The sequence below is a fragment of the Oncorhynchus masou genome, chromosome 6 (genome assembly GCF_036934945.1).
Source record: "Oncorhynchus masou masou isolate Uvic2021 chromosome 6, UVic_Omas_1.1, whole genome shotgun sequence".
In the NCBI taxonomy this organism is placed as follows: domain Eukaryota; kingdom Metazoa; phylum Chordata; class Actinopteri; order Salmoniformes; family Salmonidae; genus Oncorhynchus; species Oncorhynchus masou.
In genome coordinates, this window is record NC_088217.1 from 26,671,572 (window position 1) to 26,687,070 (window position 15,499).

Sequence of the window (15,499 nt, forward strand, 5' to 3'; positions counted from 1 at the left end):
CATTTGGATGATCCAGAAGAAGATTGGGAGAATGTCATATGGTCAGATGAAACTTTTTGGTAAAAACTCAACTCGTCATGTTTGGAGGACAAAGAATGCTGAGTTGCATCCAAAGAACACCATACCTACTGTGAAGCATTTGGGTGGAAACATCATGCTTTGGGGCTGTTTTTCTGAAAAGGGACCAGGACGACTGATCCGTGTAAAGGAAAGAATGAATGGGGCCATGTATCGTGAGCCAACAGCTCCCGGTCCCCCACATCATAGTTTCGCTCCACCGGGCTGAGCTTCTTAGAGAAGAAAGCACAGGGGCGAAGTTTCAGTGGCGTACCCGAGCGCTGAGAGAGCACAGCTCCTATCCCAGCCTCGGAAGCGTCTACCTCCACTATGAACGCCAAAGAGGGATCCGGATGGGCCAACACAGGAGCCGAGGTAAACAAAGCCTTCAAGTGCCTAAAATCCCCATCCGCCTCAGCTGACCACTGCAAGCACACCGGGCCCCCCTTCAGCAGTGAGGTAATGGGAGCAGCTACCTGACCAAAACCCTGGATAAACCTCCGGTAGTAGTTGGCAAACCCTAAGAATCGCTGCACCTCCTTCACGGTGATGGGAGTCGGCCAATTACGCAGGGCTGCAATACGGTCACTCTCCATCTCCACTCCTGACGTGGAAATGCGATGCCCTAGGAAGGAGACGGACTGTTGGAAGAACAGGCATTTCTCAGCCTTGACGTACAGGTCATGCTCAAACAGGCTACCAAGCAATTTGCGCACCAGGGACACATACTCGGCGTGTGTAGCGGAGTATATCAGAATGTCATCGATATACACCACTCCACCCTGCCCGTGCAGGTCCCTGAAAATCTTGTCTACAAAGGATTGAAAGACTGATGGAGCATTCATCAACCCGTATGGCATGACGAGGTATTCATAATGCCCTGAGGTGGTACTAAATGCCGTCTTCTACTCGTCTCCCTCTCTGATACGCACCAGGTTGTACGCACTCCTGAGATCCAGTTTAGTGAAGAAGCGCGCCCCGTGCATTGACTCAATCGCCATGGCGATAAGAGGTAGCGGGTAACTGTACCTCACCATGATTTGATTTAGACCTCAATAGTCAATGCACGGGCACAGACCTCCATCCTTCTTCACAAAAAAAACAAACTCGAGGAGACGGGTGAAATGGAGGACCGAATGAAATTTGGAGGACCACCGCCTGTGAATGTGACCCCTGGGAAGTGCAGTGTCTACCAAGAGGTCTATTGCACAATCCCCCCGTCGATGGGGTGGTATTTGGAGACATATGTCTCCATGGAGCCACCTTTCCTCCGTAGTAGCAGAAACAAACCCTACCTGAGCACTCTTGCGACCACCCCATGAGAGCCCTCTGTGGCCAAGAAACAGTGGGGTTATGATAAGCTAACCAGGGTAGGCCCAGCACCACGGGATATGCAGGAGAGTCAATAAGAGAGTCTATTGAGCTGTTCTTCAAGCTAACCATCAAACTAATGACATACTGTCTATCTCTCTCTACATTTGTCTACTTTAAGGATGCAACGGAGTATCACATTCCCTTGCCTCTACCCCCACCCCTTTGACATAGTCGAGTGTGAGAGATCAAACAGACAAATGTTGATAGATTATCAAATCAAACAGAGATATTTGATGTCCGATGTCATGTTCTGCTCAGGATGAATACTGAATATGAAACTGGAAGAAATGAACAAACTGCATTGCGAAGAACAACATTTGTCTGTCCATCTGGAGATTTCCATGAAGATATTTCAGTTTTGACATAGTTGATATACTGAAACATTTTCTTAAAAATGATTCTCATTGTCTTTGTTTATAGTGTGTTAGATTCTAACAGATGGAACATGATTAACACATACATAGTGTATGTTTAGTATTCCATCCTATATGTTTAAGTAATACAATGCTAAAGTGTTGTGTATTTTACGTTGGGCAGGATAACACCTTAATTCATAGCATTTAGTTGGTTCAGGGGTGGTCCTGTCAAAAACTGTTATCTCAATAGTTGTATTGTGTCCTAAGTAACTCTGGCGCCAGAGACATATATTTAGAGAGTTAGGCCAACTTTTGGAATATTGTTCTAATTCCAGACATTCAGTTACACAACATTGTTTAAATATTCCCCATTGTAATGTTAATGGAGAACTAACATGGCTGCCGTAGAATGTTGTAGTGTCAAAATGTAAATGCATAATAATGCAGAAACCACATTGGCCAAACTCTCTTAATATTATATGTCTCTAACTGGCGCTAGCATATATCAATTCAGGGTAGATCAACCCACCAGCCTTCATGGATCTACTGCTTTTCCACCTCCCGCCGAAGGTACCCAAGAAGGCAAAGTAGAAGTCCGCAGAGAGAGCCAACTGTCTGGGTCCTAGTGCATAACCCATTCTGCCCCTACTGTACTGCCTGATTCACAGTATAGGGCCAACCCAACCGGTACTCTGCTTGCAGACATTTTCTTTCCATATTGTCCTTTCCAGTACAGTTCCAACAACGATGGTGGATTTGTAACCAGGCCAGCTTGGCCCTATAGCGTGAACCCAACATCTGTTAGCCTGTAGGTTTACCTGTCCCTCTTTCCATTGTCCACCTGTCTCTCTGCCCCTGGCATTAACCAGGCGTGTGGTATGAGTGGTTTTGCTCTTTCAATCCCTGCCAGGCATTCAGGCCCTGTCATCAGTGATTCGCCATGGCTGAGGATAGAATGGAAAGCATGCCCTGGCCTGGATGCCACTTTTAAACCCTGGGGAGTAACCTCTCTTTCCCATATTTGATATTTATTTAGATAGTTGGAAAGAAAAAGGGAGAACAGTAAGGGAGGAGAACCCCATATTCTGGAATGGGGATAACGTGTGGGCCAAAGTTGCCAGTGTTACCACTAAACTCCGGCACATAGACTAATTTGATATGCAAGAGTGGCTCCATCTGTAGCCCATGGGATTTACCGTCACTCTCCTCCCAACACATACACACACAGACGAATTCTAGTTACTGGTATGAGTCTTTCTCAAGTCTCCCATTAAATGTTAACCCACCATGTTGACAGGCATTCACCATCATGGACCAAAACCGAGATGGATTCATTGACAAAAACGACTTGAGGGACACCTTTGCTGCACTGGGTGTGTTGATGATCTATTCAATCATTTATCTATTTGATCAGGTAGGTCAGTGAGAACTTGTTCTCATTTACAATAACGACTTGGCCTAATGAAAGAAATGCTACTGACCCACGTCCATGTAACAGGCCGTCTCAACGTGAAACAAAAGGACATAGATGAGATGCTGAAAGAAGTGTCGGGCCCAGTCAACTTCACCGTCTTCCTCACCATGTTTGGAGAGAAGCTAAAAGGTGAGGTGTGCAAACAAGGGATGTGTTCAGTTGTTTAAACGTCCTACTACATTTTGCAACAGTACTGAATGTCACTTTCCCCCAAAAGTTTACAAAATGAGTTGCCTGAATCGTAATTTGACATTGTCCTTCCTTATTTCTGTATTGTAACTACTGTCTGTGTTATCCAAATGTCTGCCTCCCATCGACTTCTTTCTAATTAGAGGTGTTCTCTGTGTAGGCGCTGATCCAGAGGAAACTATCCTCAACGCATTTAAAGTATTTGATCCTGAAGGAAAACGGGTCCTGAGGAAGGACTCACGAGTACCCTGTGTGTGTATGTAAACAGGTCTAGTAGATTATAGGTTAATGTAATCCTTAACAAATTGTTCTTGCTCTTCTTCAGTGTGACCGAGATACTGACGACACAAGCGGACAGATTTTCTCCTGAAGAGGTTCGAGCCCAACCAACATACCCTAAACACACTAAGCCATATACTGTATACACACACACACACACACACACACGCCCTGGACCCCTTGTACATAAGACTATCTATCAACAGCAGACAAACAATTTTCATTAAACTCATAATCGGTAACAACACAGTTCATATATGAATATGTTGTGTGTTGCTTAGAATCTGTTGTGACGTGTATGATGTGTCAGTGATTGAGTCACTAATTCATCTAGATGGTTTTCTTAGATGGAGCAAATGTTTGCAGCCTTCCCACCAGACATGGCAGGAAATCTAGACTACAAAAACCTTGTCCACATCATCATACATGGAGAAGAGAAGGACGAGGAGTAACTAACTACCTAACTAACTCACTGCTCCTATAGTGTGTATGTTAGTGACAGAAATAGAATCTCTTGACTGGAGACTCTAGAGCTTCTATTTCTATCATCAAAACACCCGTCAGCTGTCATCTATCATCTCCAGGCTCCACCCACGGTCCTTTGTGCTTGCCCCGCCCACTTACATCCTCAGATCAGGTGATGTAGACCACCCCGGAATAATTCACTGTCTCCTTTGTCTGTCAGTCACACTTCCCCTCTCAGGTCACCTATACCAAGAGGCCATAGCTAGAGCCCCCACCACCTGCAGACCCACAGTGGAAGAGGAGGGAAAGAACCAAAGGGAAACTCACTGGCCTTTACCTTCTACAAAAGGCTCAAGACACTTTTAAACTGGCCACCTGTGATGCATCTGCTTGTGTTTTCTCGTCATCGACAGTGGTTAAGCAAACTACCAAGCCAGATGTGTGTAAATGGTCTGTCAGACAAACGGTTGAATCCATATTTAATAGCTTTTTTACAATCTGATCACTTTTCAATAAATAACTTTTGTTGAGAGATCCTCAGTTTGTTACTTCTTGCACCTCATGACAAAACATGTTTAATTTGAAGCATCCCCTTAGAGAACATAATATATATTCAATGTCCTTTATTTACTTGAGTGACTGATGACATATTGGAATGAATGTCATCTTAAGTGATATTCTGTTTCAACTCAACAAATCAAGTCTATGCATCAATGGGTGTGTGCTTCCCTCAATTATTTTGCCCAAGTTGATCACATAACTGTTGCACCACACTGTGTTGTAAATAAGTAATACACAAAATCAATACCTTTTAATCTGTAAGGTTTCATCACTGGCAGGAGTTTACATCAGGGGTTAATGACATCAGTATGGGTTGAAAATAGTATTAGGAGAATGCTGCTTACGCACAAACAGCCCACGAGGAGAGTTTGTGAGGTTCAAATGATCTGTTCAGTGAGGGAAAGCTTTTCTATTGGTTTGTAAACTGATTCAGGGTTTTAGTTTTGTTTTGGTAGCAGTCCTGCCCAGCAGCTGAGGACATTATGGATCCCCTAAGACTAAGAGCATGTAGCCTTCTGTATTTAGAGAGGAGCAATGAGAGCCAGTGGCCGTCTTCTGGCATCACACTGGTCTTCAAGGTACAGAGGGGCCTAACACTCTCCATCAAAACTTGGGGTTTGGTTTGGAAAGACAAAGCCCCAGTGTTTATTTTAGTGCATGTCATGAGGTTACGGGGTAACGTTACACCGCATGATGCATCCCAAATGCAGGGCAGACACTAAGCTGTCAGCCAGTGATCCCCGTAAAGCCGGTTGTTACTCCACTGAGGTGGTGCCTGGCCATGCTGAGAGACCTTGACGCAGAGGTGCAAAGCCCTGAGCCACCCACCATTTGTTATTTCATTGCCCAAAACTAAGTATCTTTCCTGGGGTGGGAGACTAGGGATAAGGGCCTCGATGAGCTGTGTTATTTCCTCCAACAATGAGAACAAAGGACACATTGAACAATGAACAGATTACTGAGACCAAGGACTAAAGCTAAATGCTGTAATGGTTTCTTTTACATTAAAACAACGCAGTATGTGAGCACCATGTCTTGTGAGCATCAGAGGCTCCTGCTCAGGCAGACTTGGGGTTGAAGCCCACCTTCTTCTTTCCTCTTAGGGGGGCAGATGGGGCCTTGGGCACCTTACCCTGTTCAGTATGCATCACCCGGGGCAGCACCCGCTCACGCAGGGTCTGGAAGTCCAGAGGCTGCTCGCTGCCTGTAAGGCACACCACACACAAAGTAAATGGAGCACAACACTGACACACTCCACTTGAAGTACTAAAGTCACTTGCGATTAGTGTTGACTTTAAGGAAAATGTTACCCGATATTACATATATACATATTATATTATTATTTACAGTGTCAACAGGTTGTTATACTGCCTTAAGTTTATTAAAAGATGTTTCCAAAAGGGAAACCTATTCACTACATCGGCCCTGGTCAAAGTAATGCACTGGCCCTGGTCAAAGTAATGCACTGGCCCTGGTCAAAGTAATGCACTGGCCCTGGTCAAAGTAATGCACTGGCCCTGGTCAAAGTAATGCACTGGCCCTGGTCAAAGTAATGCACTATGCTGTATTGTTTATTTATTTAACTAGGCAAATCAATGGAGTACAAATTATTATTTACAATAACGGCCTCACAAGAGGTAAAAGGTCTCCTGGGGTACGGGGGCTGGGATTAAAAATAGAAATGTAGGAGAAAACACAACACTACATAAAGAGACCTAAGACAACAACACAGAATGGTAGCAACACAACATGGCAACAGCACAACATAGTACAATATAGGGAATATGGTGCCACTTGGGGTGCAGGCTCTACTGTACCAGTACTGACCCAGGCCCAGTAGTGCTTCAGTGGTGCTGTCGTCGAAGGAGGGTGCCTCTGTAGCAGAGGAGGTCACGGTGGGCAGCAGGCTGCAGCTGACCAGCAGGAGGTTCTGAGGGGGCAGCTCCATCTCCTCGGCCTCCTTGTAGCTGCACTGGGACAGGAACATCAACAGCTGGTGCATCTCCTCCTCCAGGATACCTGTGGTGATGCAGAGGACAGGACGGAATGAGACGGGATGAGTCAGTGTCTAGTGGTGAGTATGTGTCGCTCATTCTAGAAGTCTGGTGAGTTCCACTTTTGCTTTGCCTGTGTGAGATACTGTGTGAGTGTTACATACACTGTACTGCCAATTTGGAATACACTTTATTTGAAGGTACAGAAATGACCAGGTATTTATTTACAAACGGCATAGGAAATTGGTAATATCTTGTGTGTGAATTTTTCTTTGGAATCCATTAAAATCTTTGTTCTTTTGAGAGCGTTAACATTGCCAACAGGCTGCGAGAGAGAGGGGTTGTCCAACAATGTCCACCTACCGATAAACTGGGTGACGTTGTCATCAGTGACCTGAGCGCTGCAGCCCAGCTTGCCAATGATAGAAGCAGGGTTACACTTCATCTTGTTAAACAGGTGGGCGATGGCCGTCTTATGCTGGTCCAAAAACTTCAGAACCACAGTGTACTGGCTCTCCAAATTATTGGCCCGGCCACGACGCTGCTCCAGCTCTCTCTGAGAGGGACCAGAGACAAAACATCAAAGACAAAAGATGAAGGGGAACACAGATTGATATAGGGCAGAGAAACTGATTGGCATGGCCAGACAGAGAAATGCACAAGGAAGCACCAGCACACATTAGAGCAGTAAAGAGTTGTGCAAAGTTCAACTAAAACTTCCTAAAAACGAAAACCTTACCTCCAGTTCCTTGAGCTGGCCCTGCCACTGTTGATCATACTGCTTGTTCTCCAGCTCAAAGTGCAGGATCTCAGTCTGTGGGGGAGATAGTAGCAGACCACGGTCATATAACCTTGTCTAGGTTTATAAGTTGTCTAGTTTTACAAGTTTACAGCACAACTCCCATCCTGTGTTTGTGTGTGTGCATGCGTGCGTGCATGCCGTGTATGTGTGTGGACCCTGACCCTGAGCTTGTTGATGCGGTCCTTCAGCATGGTGCTATTGTTGTTCAGCTCGTTGATGTAGTTGAAGTAAGCAAAGCTCTTCTCCTCGTTCTCCACAAACGTCCTGCCGAGCTGACGCAGGTCGCTGTTGCCGCTCATCTCCACGAGCAGCCGGTGCACCGCCTGGTAGGTCTCCAGACTCTCTCCTCCCATTCGCTCACGCTGAGCCTGCTCGGCCCCTGCACCAATGACAAAACACTGCCATGAAGCAAGAAGGTTGATGAAGCTTGAGAAAGGCCTCTAGCCTCTAGGCTAAACAAGAAACCATTCGATGAACAACTGTAGGATGTATAATGTTAAGCGTGATTCTAAAACATACTTCTCTTTTTGGCCTCTTCGTCCTCGCCTATGGGGACACTCTCCTTGGACTTTTGGACCATGAAGCTGCGGAGTTTGATCTCGTGGTCGATGACCCTCTTCAGCTCAGTCATCTCGGTGTGGCAGAGAGACGTGTCCTTCTTGCTACGCTCCCTCACAGCTAGCATGCGGGCCAGGGCCTCGGACCTAGAACACAAACAAAGCCCACATTTCTAAGCTGGGAGAGCGCAAGAAGAACAGACTTCTCCACACCACATACAAACACACACACAGACATAGTGTTTGTGGCTCTGACCGCTGGTCATAGGCAAGGACAGACTTCTCCACGAGGTCTTCCATGACATTGTGCTGGGACAGCAGCTCTCTGCTCAGACGCTGGTACATAAGGGCGAAGGAGCACCTCTGGCGCCGCAGGTGGTCAATCTCATCACGCAATGCCTGGTTGCTGCATAGCAACTTGTCAAAGCTTTTAGTGGCCTGCAAAACCATAGGATAAAAACACTATAGAGATGATGCTCAAATCACAAAACACATTGCAAACCAGTTTGAACCAAATCAATGAGGAATTTAATAGTGGGTCAAAAAAGTGTTTAGTCAGCCACCAATTGTGCAATTTCTCCCACTTAAAAAGATGAGAGAGGCCTGTAATTTTCATCATAGATACACTTCAACTATGACAGACAAAATGAGAAAAAAATCCATGAAATCACATTGTAGGATTTTTCATTAATTTATTTGCAAATTATGGTGAAAAACATTGTCTTAGCATGGCTATGTACGCCTCGCTCTCGGCCAATCAGATTGCGTGGCCATACTGGGTACATCTTACATATATAGAATCATTTTATGTTGGTCATAACTGATTCATAGCAAACACTCAACAAGTGTGGAATGGATGTAGGTTTGTGTGATTTTGTGAGTGTTGAATGTATACCGCCACAGATTTGTGATGTGTGATTGATTTGTGTGATAAATGTAAGATTGTTGAATAGATGTTGTATTCTGTGATGATGACTGCCAAATAAACCAAACAGTCAACAGTGTGACTGTAAATGTAGGGTTGTGTGGTGATGACTGCAGTACCTGGTTGACACGGACCTCCATGATGCGGATGTGCTTCCTCTGATGAAGAGGTCTCTTCAGGCTGCGAATCCTACCACCCATCTCCTTCTTCCTCTGCAACAGTTTGGTCTGCATCTCCTTCATCTCCATGGGGAAGAGAGGATCAATAAAGTTTAATTGAGTTGAACTCTATTCATTCTATGCATTGTTCAGTCCAAGAATTAGGCCAACATGTACTTATGTTTTTAAACATCTTCGAGATTTTCTGTATAATGCAAAGAGCTATATAAATAAATATCAAATCAAATTTTATTTGTCATATGCGCCGAATACAACAGGTGTAGTAGACCTTACAGACCTTAATAGTCTGGGTAGCCATTTGATTAGCTGTTAAGGAATCTTATGACTTGGGGGTAGAAGCTATTTAGGAGCCTCTTGGTCCTAGACTTGGCGTTCCGGTACTGCTTGCCATGCGGTAGCAGAGAGAACAGTCTATGATTAGGGTGGCTGGAGTCTGACATTTTTTAGGGCTTCCTCTGACACCACCTGGTATAGAGGTCCTGGATGGCAGGAAGCTTGGCCCCGGTGACTTTTCAGTCTCCTGAGGGGGAATAGGTTTTTGTCGTGCCCTCTTCACAGCTGTCTTGGTGTGCTTGGACCATGTTAGTTTGTTGGTGATGTGGACGCCAAAGAACTTGAAGCTCTCAACCTGTTCCACTACAGCCCCATCGATGAGAATGGGGGCGTGCTCGGTCCTCCTTTTCCTGTAGTCCACAATCATCTCTTTGTCTTGATCACATTGAGGGAGAGGTTGTTGTCCTTACACCACACGGTCAAGTCTCTGACCTCCTCCCTATAGGCTGCCTCGTCATTGTCGATGATCAGGCCTACCACTGTTGTGTCATCAGCAAACTTAGTGATGGTGTTGGAGCCGTGCAGTCATGAGTGAACAGGGAGTACAGGAGGGGACTGGGCACGCACCCCTGAGGGGTCCCGGTGTTAAGGGTCAGCATGGCGGATGTGTTGTTGCCTACCCTCACCACCTGGGTATGGCCCGTCAGGAAGAACAGGATTCAGTTGCAGAGGGAGGTGTTTAGTTCCAGGGTCCTTAGTATAGTGGTGAGCTTTGAGGGCACTATGGTGTTGAACGTTGAGCTGTAGTCAATGAATAGGATTCTCACATAGGTGTTATTTTTGTCCAGGTGTGAAAGGGCAGTGTGGAGTGCAATAGAGATTGCATCATCTGTGGCTCTGTTGATGCGGTATGCAAGTTAGAGTGGGTCTATGGTTTCTGGGATAATGGTGTTGATGTGAGCCATGACCAGCCTTTCAAAGCTTTTCAAGGCTACATACGTGAGTGCCATGAGTTGGTAGTCATTTAGGCAGGTTACCTTAGTGTTCTTGGGCACAGGGACATGAGGTAAAACAGATTTTAGTTTCCCTGCATTAAAGTCCTTGGCCACTAGGAGCGCTGCCTCTGGATGAGAGTTTTCCTGTTTGCTTATGGATGTATACAGCTCATTAAGTGCTCTTTTAGTGCCAGCATTAGTCTGTGGTGGTATGTCGAAAGCTACGAAAAATGCAGATGAAAACTCTCTAGGTAGATAGAGTATCTCAGGATAAGCTGTTGGCTATCTCAGGCGAGAAATCCTCGAGACTTCCTTAGATATCGTGCACCAGCTGCTGTTTACATAAATGCATAGGCCCCCGGCCTGTGTCTTACCAAAGGCTGCTGTTCTGTCCTGCCAATAGAGTGTATAACCTGCCAGCTCTATGTTCTTAATGTTGTCGTTCAGCCACGACGAGGTGAAACACAAGATATTACAGTTTATAATGTCCCGTTGGTAGGATGAACGTGCTTTCTGTTCGTCCCATTTATTTTCCAGCAATTGAACGTTAGCTAGCAGGATGGAAGGCAAGGGCAGATTAGCCACTCGTCGCATGATCCTCACAAGGCACCTTCTCTTTCCGCAAAATCTGTGTTACCTTCTCCAGCGAATAATGGGGATATGGGCCTGGTCGGGTGTCTGTATTATATCCCTCCCGTCCGACTCATTGAAGAAGAACTCTTCGTCCAGTTTGAGGTGAGCAATAGCAGTTCTGATGTCCAGAAGCTCTTTTCGGGTCATAAGAGACAGCAGCAACATTATGTACAAAACAAGTTACGAACAATGCGAAAAAACAAACAAAATATCATGGTTGGTTATTAAGAGCCGGTAAGATGGCAGCATTCCCCTCCGGTGCCATTTTACTATTATTATTATTATTCACAAATCAATACTTCAATATAATACTTTATTCACAAAACAATATTTTAGCAACAGTCAGTTAGCCAGTCATTCTAATTGGCCATACTGTACCTTGGTGTCCAGACTGGCAAGATGTTCCTTCTGTTTTCGGATGGCAACCAGGTAACTGTCATTATCCACAAGGAGTCGCTGGTGTTGCTCATGAAGGTTGTCAGTCTTTTTCGGATTTTTGGGGGGCATTATTTTGGCCTGTGTGACATTATTGGAAAATGCATCAAATGGTTATGCAGTCAGATTCAAAGGACAGACCTAGTTCTTGATTTTACTTGGTCAAGAATTACCCTTACAAAAAAAGATTGCAGTCAAGAGTGCAGTATAACTACAGCATGCTGCACATACTGCATCCAAAATAATTCGTTTTTTTACTGCAGTCATTTTGCGGTGTAACTCCAGTTATTCTGCAATTACTGCGTCCAAAATACCACAGTGGTCTGCAGTTACTAGTTTCAAAACTGCAATATTGTTTTGTAAGGGTACTAGTACACACATCACACATGCGCTAATCAATTATTCATTTCCGATAGGCCTACCAGGCTACAACACATCATTTTCCAGATAGCACTACTTACCAGTTTCGGCCTAGGCCGTGTAGTCTTCGATATTTTAGTTGGTGAATTATATATATTTTTTAAACTTATCTCGCGGATGATTGGTATTTCACCAATGTCACCACTGTTTCTAAATTATATTGACAAGGCTACGTTGACTTATATATAGAAATATAAGGAAATAAAAATCAATTATGTTGACCTCACTTGCTATTGTGGATATATGGAGTAACGTGATTTTTAGAACGCATTTTCGAATTCTTAAATCGTTCGATGATGATCACCTCTGACGCAAGGCCAATTGTTCAATCAAAGGTTGGGGGGAATGGTGAAACATGATCGGGTAACCTGTACATGGACTAGATGCAACTACAATTGATTTCAGTTTATAGATAGGTTATACATATCCAATTAAGAGACATTGTTGTGTAAATTGGAATTGTGTGCGTGCCATTTAGCTTGCCAAATAAAGACCTCAAAACAAGTGGCGGGGTCTTCCATTTCACTGAAAAACAAATCCCACATTGTTGATTTAATCTAAACATACCGAGTTGGCCCACTTCCGCTAGATGGCAGCCTATAACTAAAAGTTTAAGTACAGCAGCCAGACTTTTCTTACTGGTAAATTTGAAGGCTCCAGGTGGGGGTGAGCTGCTTGTCCCCATGACTGCATTTTATTGTTGAGTGTAGCAGGGAAGCAGCTAACTGAAAACTTCTGTACTGCATTCAGATTACTGGAATTTCTATATAGAAGCCACAGTGTAGGTAGAGCTACCGACAATCGAATCAAAGGATAACCGGCCCGGTTCGTTCATAGTGTAGCGCCGATTCCTTCTGCTACCACCATGGATGATTTAGGTAAGTTCCCGTGGTGTTATTTCTTAGCTAACAGTAGAGCGTTCGAATTGTTTCCACTCTTTTGGTACTACCAAATTACCTGCATAGCACTTGTTCATCAGGTATGCTAACTATAGTACAGTACCACAAATGACGCTAACGTTATAGAGCCAGTTATTATCCAGCTAGCCTACTACACAGCGTGGGAATCGGCAGGTTGGAGGCCGCGCGCTGTGGTTCTGAAAAATAGATTTTTTTGCCTTGGCGTCAGGAAGGAGCTAATTCGTGATTATTGTTGAATCAGTTGCTAGCCAATACGCATGGATACTTTGCAATCCTCCCACATTTGTTTTCAATAACACATGTGTTCTGTGTTAGCAATGTGTGCACAGCCAGCTAAATACAGGCAGGGATTCAATCGATGCCGCCTCTCCCAGATCTGTTGACTTGAACTCAACTTTTTAATTAGCTGATTCATGACATTTGCAAAAAATTTTCGAGCCTTTTTGCCGCGTACATTGCTGATGGAAAATGCTACTAAATTGATGACCGCGACCATGCATGCACACTTATGGAGCGATTTCACTGCCAACAAACTATTTGAATTCAATGTTTTTGAATTTGTATTTAGATATTGCATTTGAATGTACTGCAATATTTTAGAATTTGTAATGCACAAATAGAATCGTTGAAATCATAAATTGAACTTGTATTTCATGATTTGAAACTAAACTGAATGAATATTTAATTCAGCTTTAAAATTGAATTAAATGCTGATATCCAATATTTGTCTTCCTTTTCAATATGGTGAATATTGCATTCATTGTCTCTCAGGTTCACAAACTATCATTTCAAGTTGACCAAAGTTTCATATATTAAACTTCTCAGATTGTATTCAAATGCAGTTCTCTAAATTCTGATTTAAAACCAGAGAAAACATCCTGGTACTTTGCCAGCCAGGAGAGGTAAAGGAGAACAGATGGAATGAAACCATCTGTGTTAAACAGGTTTCTGAAGCCAATGTGGCATGTTTAATTTATTTTCTTCCTATACATTTGGCTACAGGGTAGACTAGTGGTTAGAGCGTTGGACTAGTAACCGGAAGGTTGCGGGTTCAAACCCCCGAGCTGACAAGGTACAATTCTGTCGTTCTGCCCCTGAACAGGCAGTTAACCCGCTGTTCCTGCTGTCACAAGACTGTGCTAGCCCACTTAGCTAAAGCCCATAGGGCTGAGTACAGGAAACAAACAATTCTCCAGACTTCACTTCCGTTTCACCCCATTTTGCCTGAGACCTGGAGATGTCAGTTTGACTGATGGGGTTCTAACCCAAGTCTCTTGTGTGCCGGACAATGTAACTTTTCAGCTCTCAGACAAGTTACTCACTCAAACTCTGGGGTCACTGGGAGGTAAATGAAACTCACTCATCAGCCTGAAGTGCCACCCCTCTTCAATTGAAGAAAGGCTTTTCAATAGTGCAGTGGGTTGCGAAACTTCTGGAAGGCGGTCATGTGGGTTTTCGAGGCAAAGGTCCTGATTTTGAAGCCTGACGTGAGCTGAATGAGGGAGAAGTGGTACTTCCTAAGCAAGCAGTGTGTCGTCCTTTACATTAACTTTGATCTCATCCCTATGGACTTTAGCTAAGTGGGCGAACAGTCTTGTGACATGCAGGAGACCTGGTTCAAAACCCAGTCAGTCAATAGAGAATAACTATGACGCTCCTATTCAACTACTGCATATTGCAAAGAGGGCCAAATTGCTGTTTTTGCCACACTCCCTTCTGCGCCTCCTGTGAGCATCAGTGGGGAACAGAAGGCATGGTCATGTTCCAGAGATCTTTAGCTTTCAGCAATATAGTAGTAGCAATAATACTTTTAAAAAGTAGGAGGTTGGGTGCTTATCATAGCTTATAGACCAAATGCTACGACTCCTTGCAAAGAACCAGGATGTGGTCTCTAATTTTGAATCTGAATTTCGAGAATTCAATTTGAAATCTGAATGCATCTGAGAAGTTTAATATGTACAACTTTGGTGAACTTGAAATTAGTTTGGAAGCTTGATACACAGACAATTAATGCAGTATTTATCATATTGAATTTCAGCATAAATTGCATTTTTAAAACTGAATGCAATATTCATTCAATTCAGTTTCAAAATAAATATTGAATTCAAATACAGTATCTGTTGGCACTAAAATTGTTCTATACACACATCTAGCAACACTGGTGCAGTGTTGATGAAGAATCTGTAGCCCCAGGCACACCTCTGCTCCTTCATAAGTTAGGGCGTTGGTATATAGTCTTTGGTTTGAACCATACACTATAGCCTGAGGTTTGAACATATCTGTTCCTTCCCCTGCTCTTTTTGCTGCCATTTTTTTCATTATCGTCTCTAAACGTTGACTTTTTTCTTCTGGAATATATATGTAACTTCGTTTTGCCAGATAAGTTGAGTGAGGACAGCAGCAAGCTGGGGAGTTGTTGCCAAGTGCACCTGTTACTGTGTGTGCATCTGGGTTCCCTCGTCTGTCCTGTCATATTTGATCGAAGCCAATTATGTTGTCCATGTACAGTGGATGAGTAGGGAGTTTATTCATTCTGCTAACTGGTCAGTCACATCCCCTCCAGCCACAGTTGGACTGCTGGGGTTAATTGTGCGTGCTGTCCACAATGTGA

The 15,499-nt window shown here is 44.1% G+C and overlaps 3 protein-coding genes across 3 annotated transcripts in view; 2 read left to right on the plus strand and 1 right to left on the minus strand.

The window, feature by feature from the left end:
• The first annotated feature begins 3,087 nt into the window (after window positions 1-3,087).
• Window positions 3,088-4,181, plus strand: LOC135541052 (myosin regulatory light chain 2, ventricular/cardiac muscle isoform-like). The gene is made up of 5 exons (XM_064967185.1): window positions 3,088-3,160; window positions 3,286-3,390; window positions 3,611-3,693; window positions 3,786-3,824; window positions 4,077-4,181. Exons 1-5 carry the CDS (start codon window positions 3,097-3,099, stop codon window positions 4,179-4,181), a joined length of 396 nt encoding a protein of 131 aa, XP_064823257.1. The 5' UTR covers window positions 3,088-3,096.
• A 732-nt stretch (window positions 4,182-4,913) lies between these two features.
• On the minus strand, window positions 4,914-11,620 carry LOC135541535 (coiled-coil domain-containing protein 63-like). Its single transcript, XM_064967843.1, has 9 exons — window positions 11,492-11,620; window positions 9,153-9,275; window positions 8,365-8,546; window positions 8,071-8,255; window positions 7,713-7,930; window positions 7,489-7,563; window positions 7,113-7,305; window positions 6,583-6,774; window positions 4,914-5,959 (listed from the first exon to the last, which is right to left on the minus strand). The coding sequence occupies exons 1-9, from the start codon at window positions 11,618-11,620 to the stop codon at window positions 5,814-5,816; spliced, it is 1,443 nt and encodes a 480-aa protein (XP_064823915.1). The 3' UTR covers window positions 4,914-5,813.
• A 1,024-nt stretch (window positions 11,621-12,644) lies between these two features.
• Window positions 12,645-15,499, plus strand: part of LOC135541767 (paxillin-like) — a 48,339-nt gene continuing 45,484 nt past the window's right edge. The window contains exon 1 of the mRNA XM_064968125.1: window positions 12,645-12,846. Coding sequence (XP_064824197.1) covers window positions 12,834-12,846 — 13 coding nt within the window. The 5' untranslated portion in view covers window positions 12,645-12,833. The remainder of the gene's footprint in view (window positions 12,847-15,499) is intronic.

Bases quoted from the DNA above. Each gene is read 5' to 3' on its own strand.
- LOC135541535 (XM_064967843.1), bottom strand. From the start codon at position 11,620: ATGCCCCCCAAAAATCCGAAAAAGACTGACAACCTTCATGAGCAACAC. The intron at 7,931-8,070 runs GTATGTTTTAGA...TCATTGGTGCAG, and splicing joins CGAAGAGGCCAAAAAGAGAA to GGGCCGAGCAGGCTCAGCGT. The intron at 6,775-7,112 runs GTAGGTGGACAT...GCATCACCACAG, and splicing joins CAACGTCACCCAGTTTATCG to GTATCCTGGAGGAGGAGATG.
- LOC135541052 (XM_064967185.1), top strand. From the start codon at position 3,097: ATGGACCAAAACCGAGATGGATTCATTGACAAAAACGACTTGAGGGAC. The intron at 3,391-3,610 runs GTGAGGTGTGCA...TTCTCTGTGTAG, and splicing joins GTTTGGAGAGAAGCTAAAAG to GCGCTGATCCAGAGGAAACT. The intron at 3,694-3,785 runs GTACCCTGTGTG...AGTGTGACCGAG, and splicing joins TCCTGAGGAAGGACTCACGA to ATACTGACGACACAAGCGGA.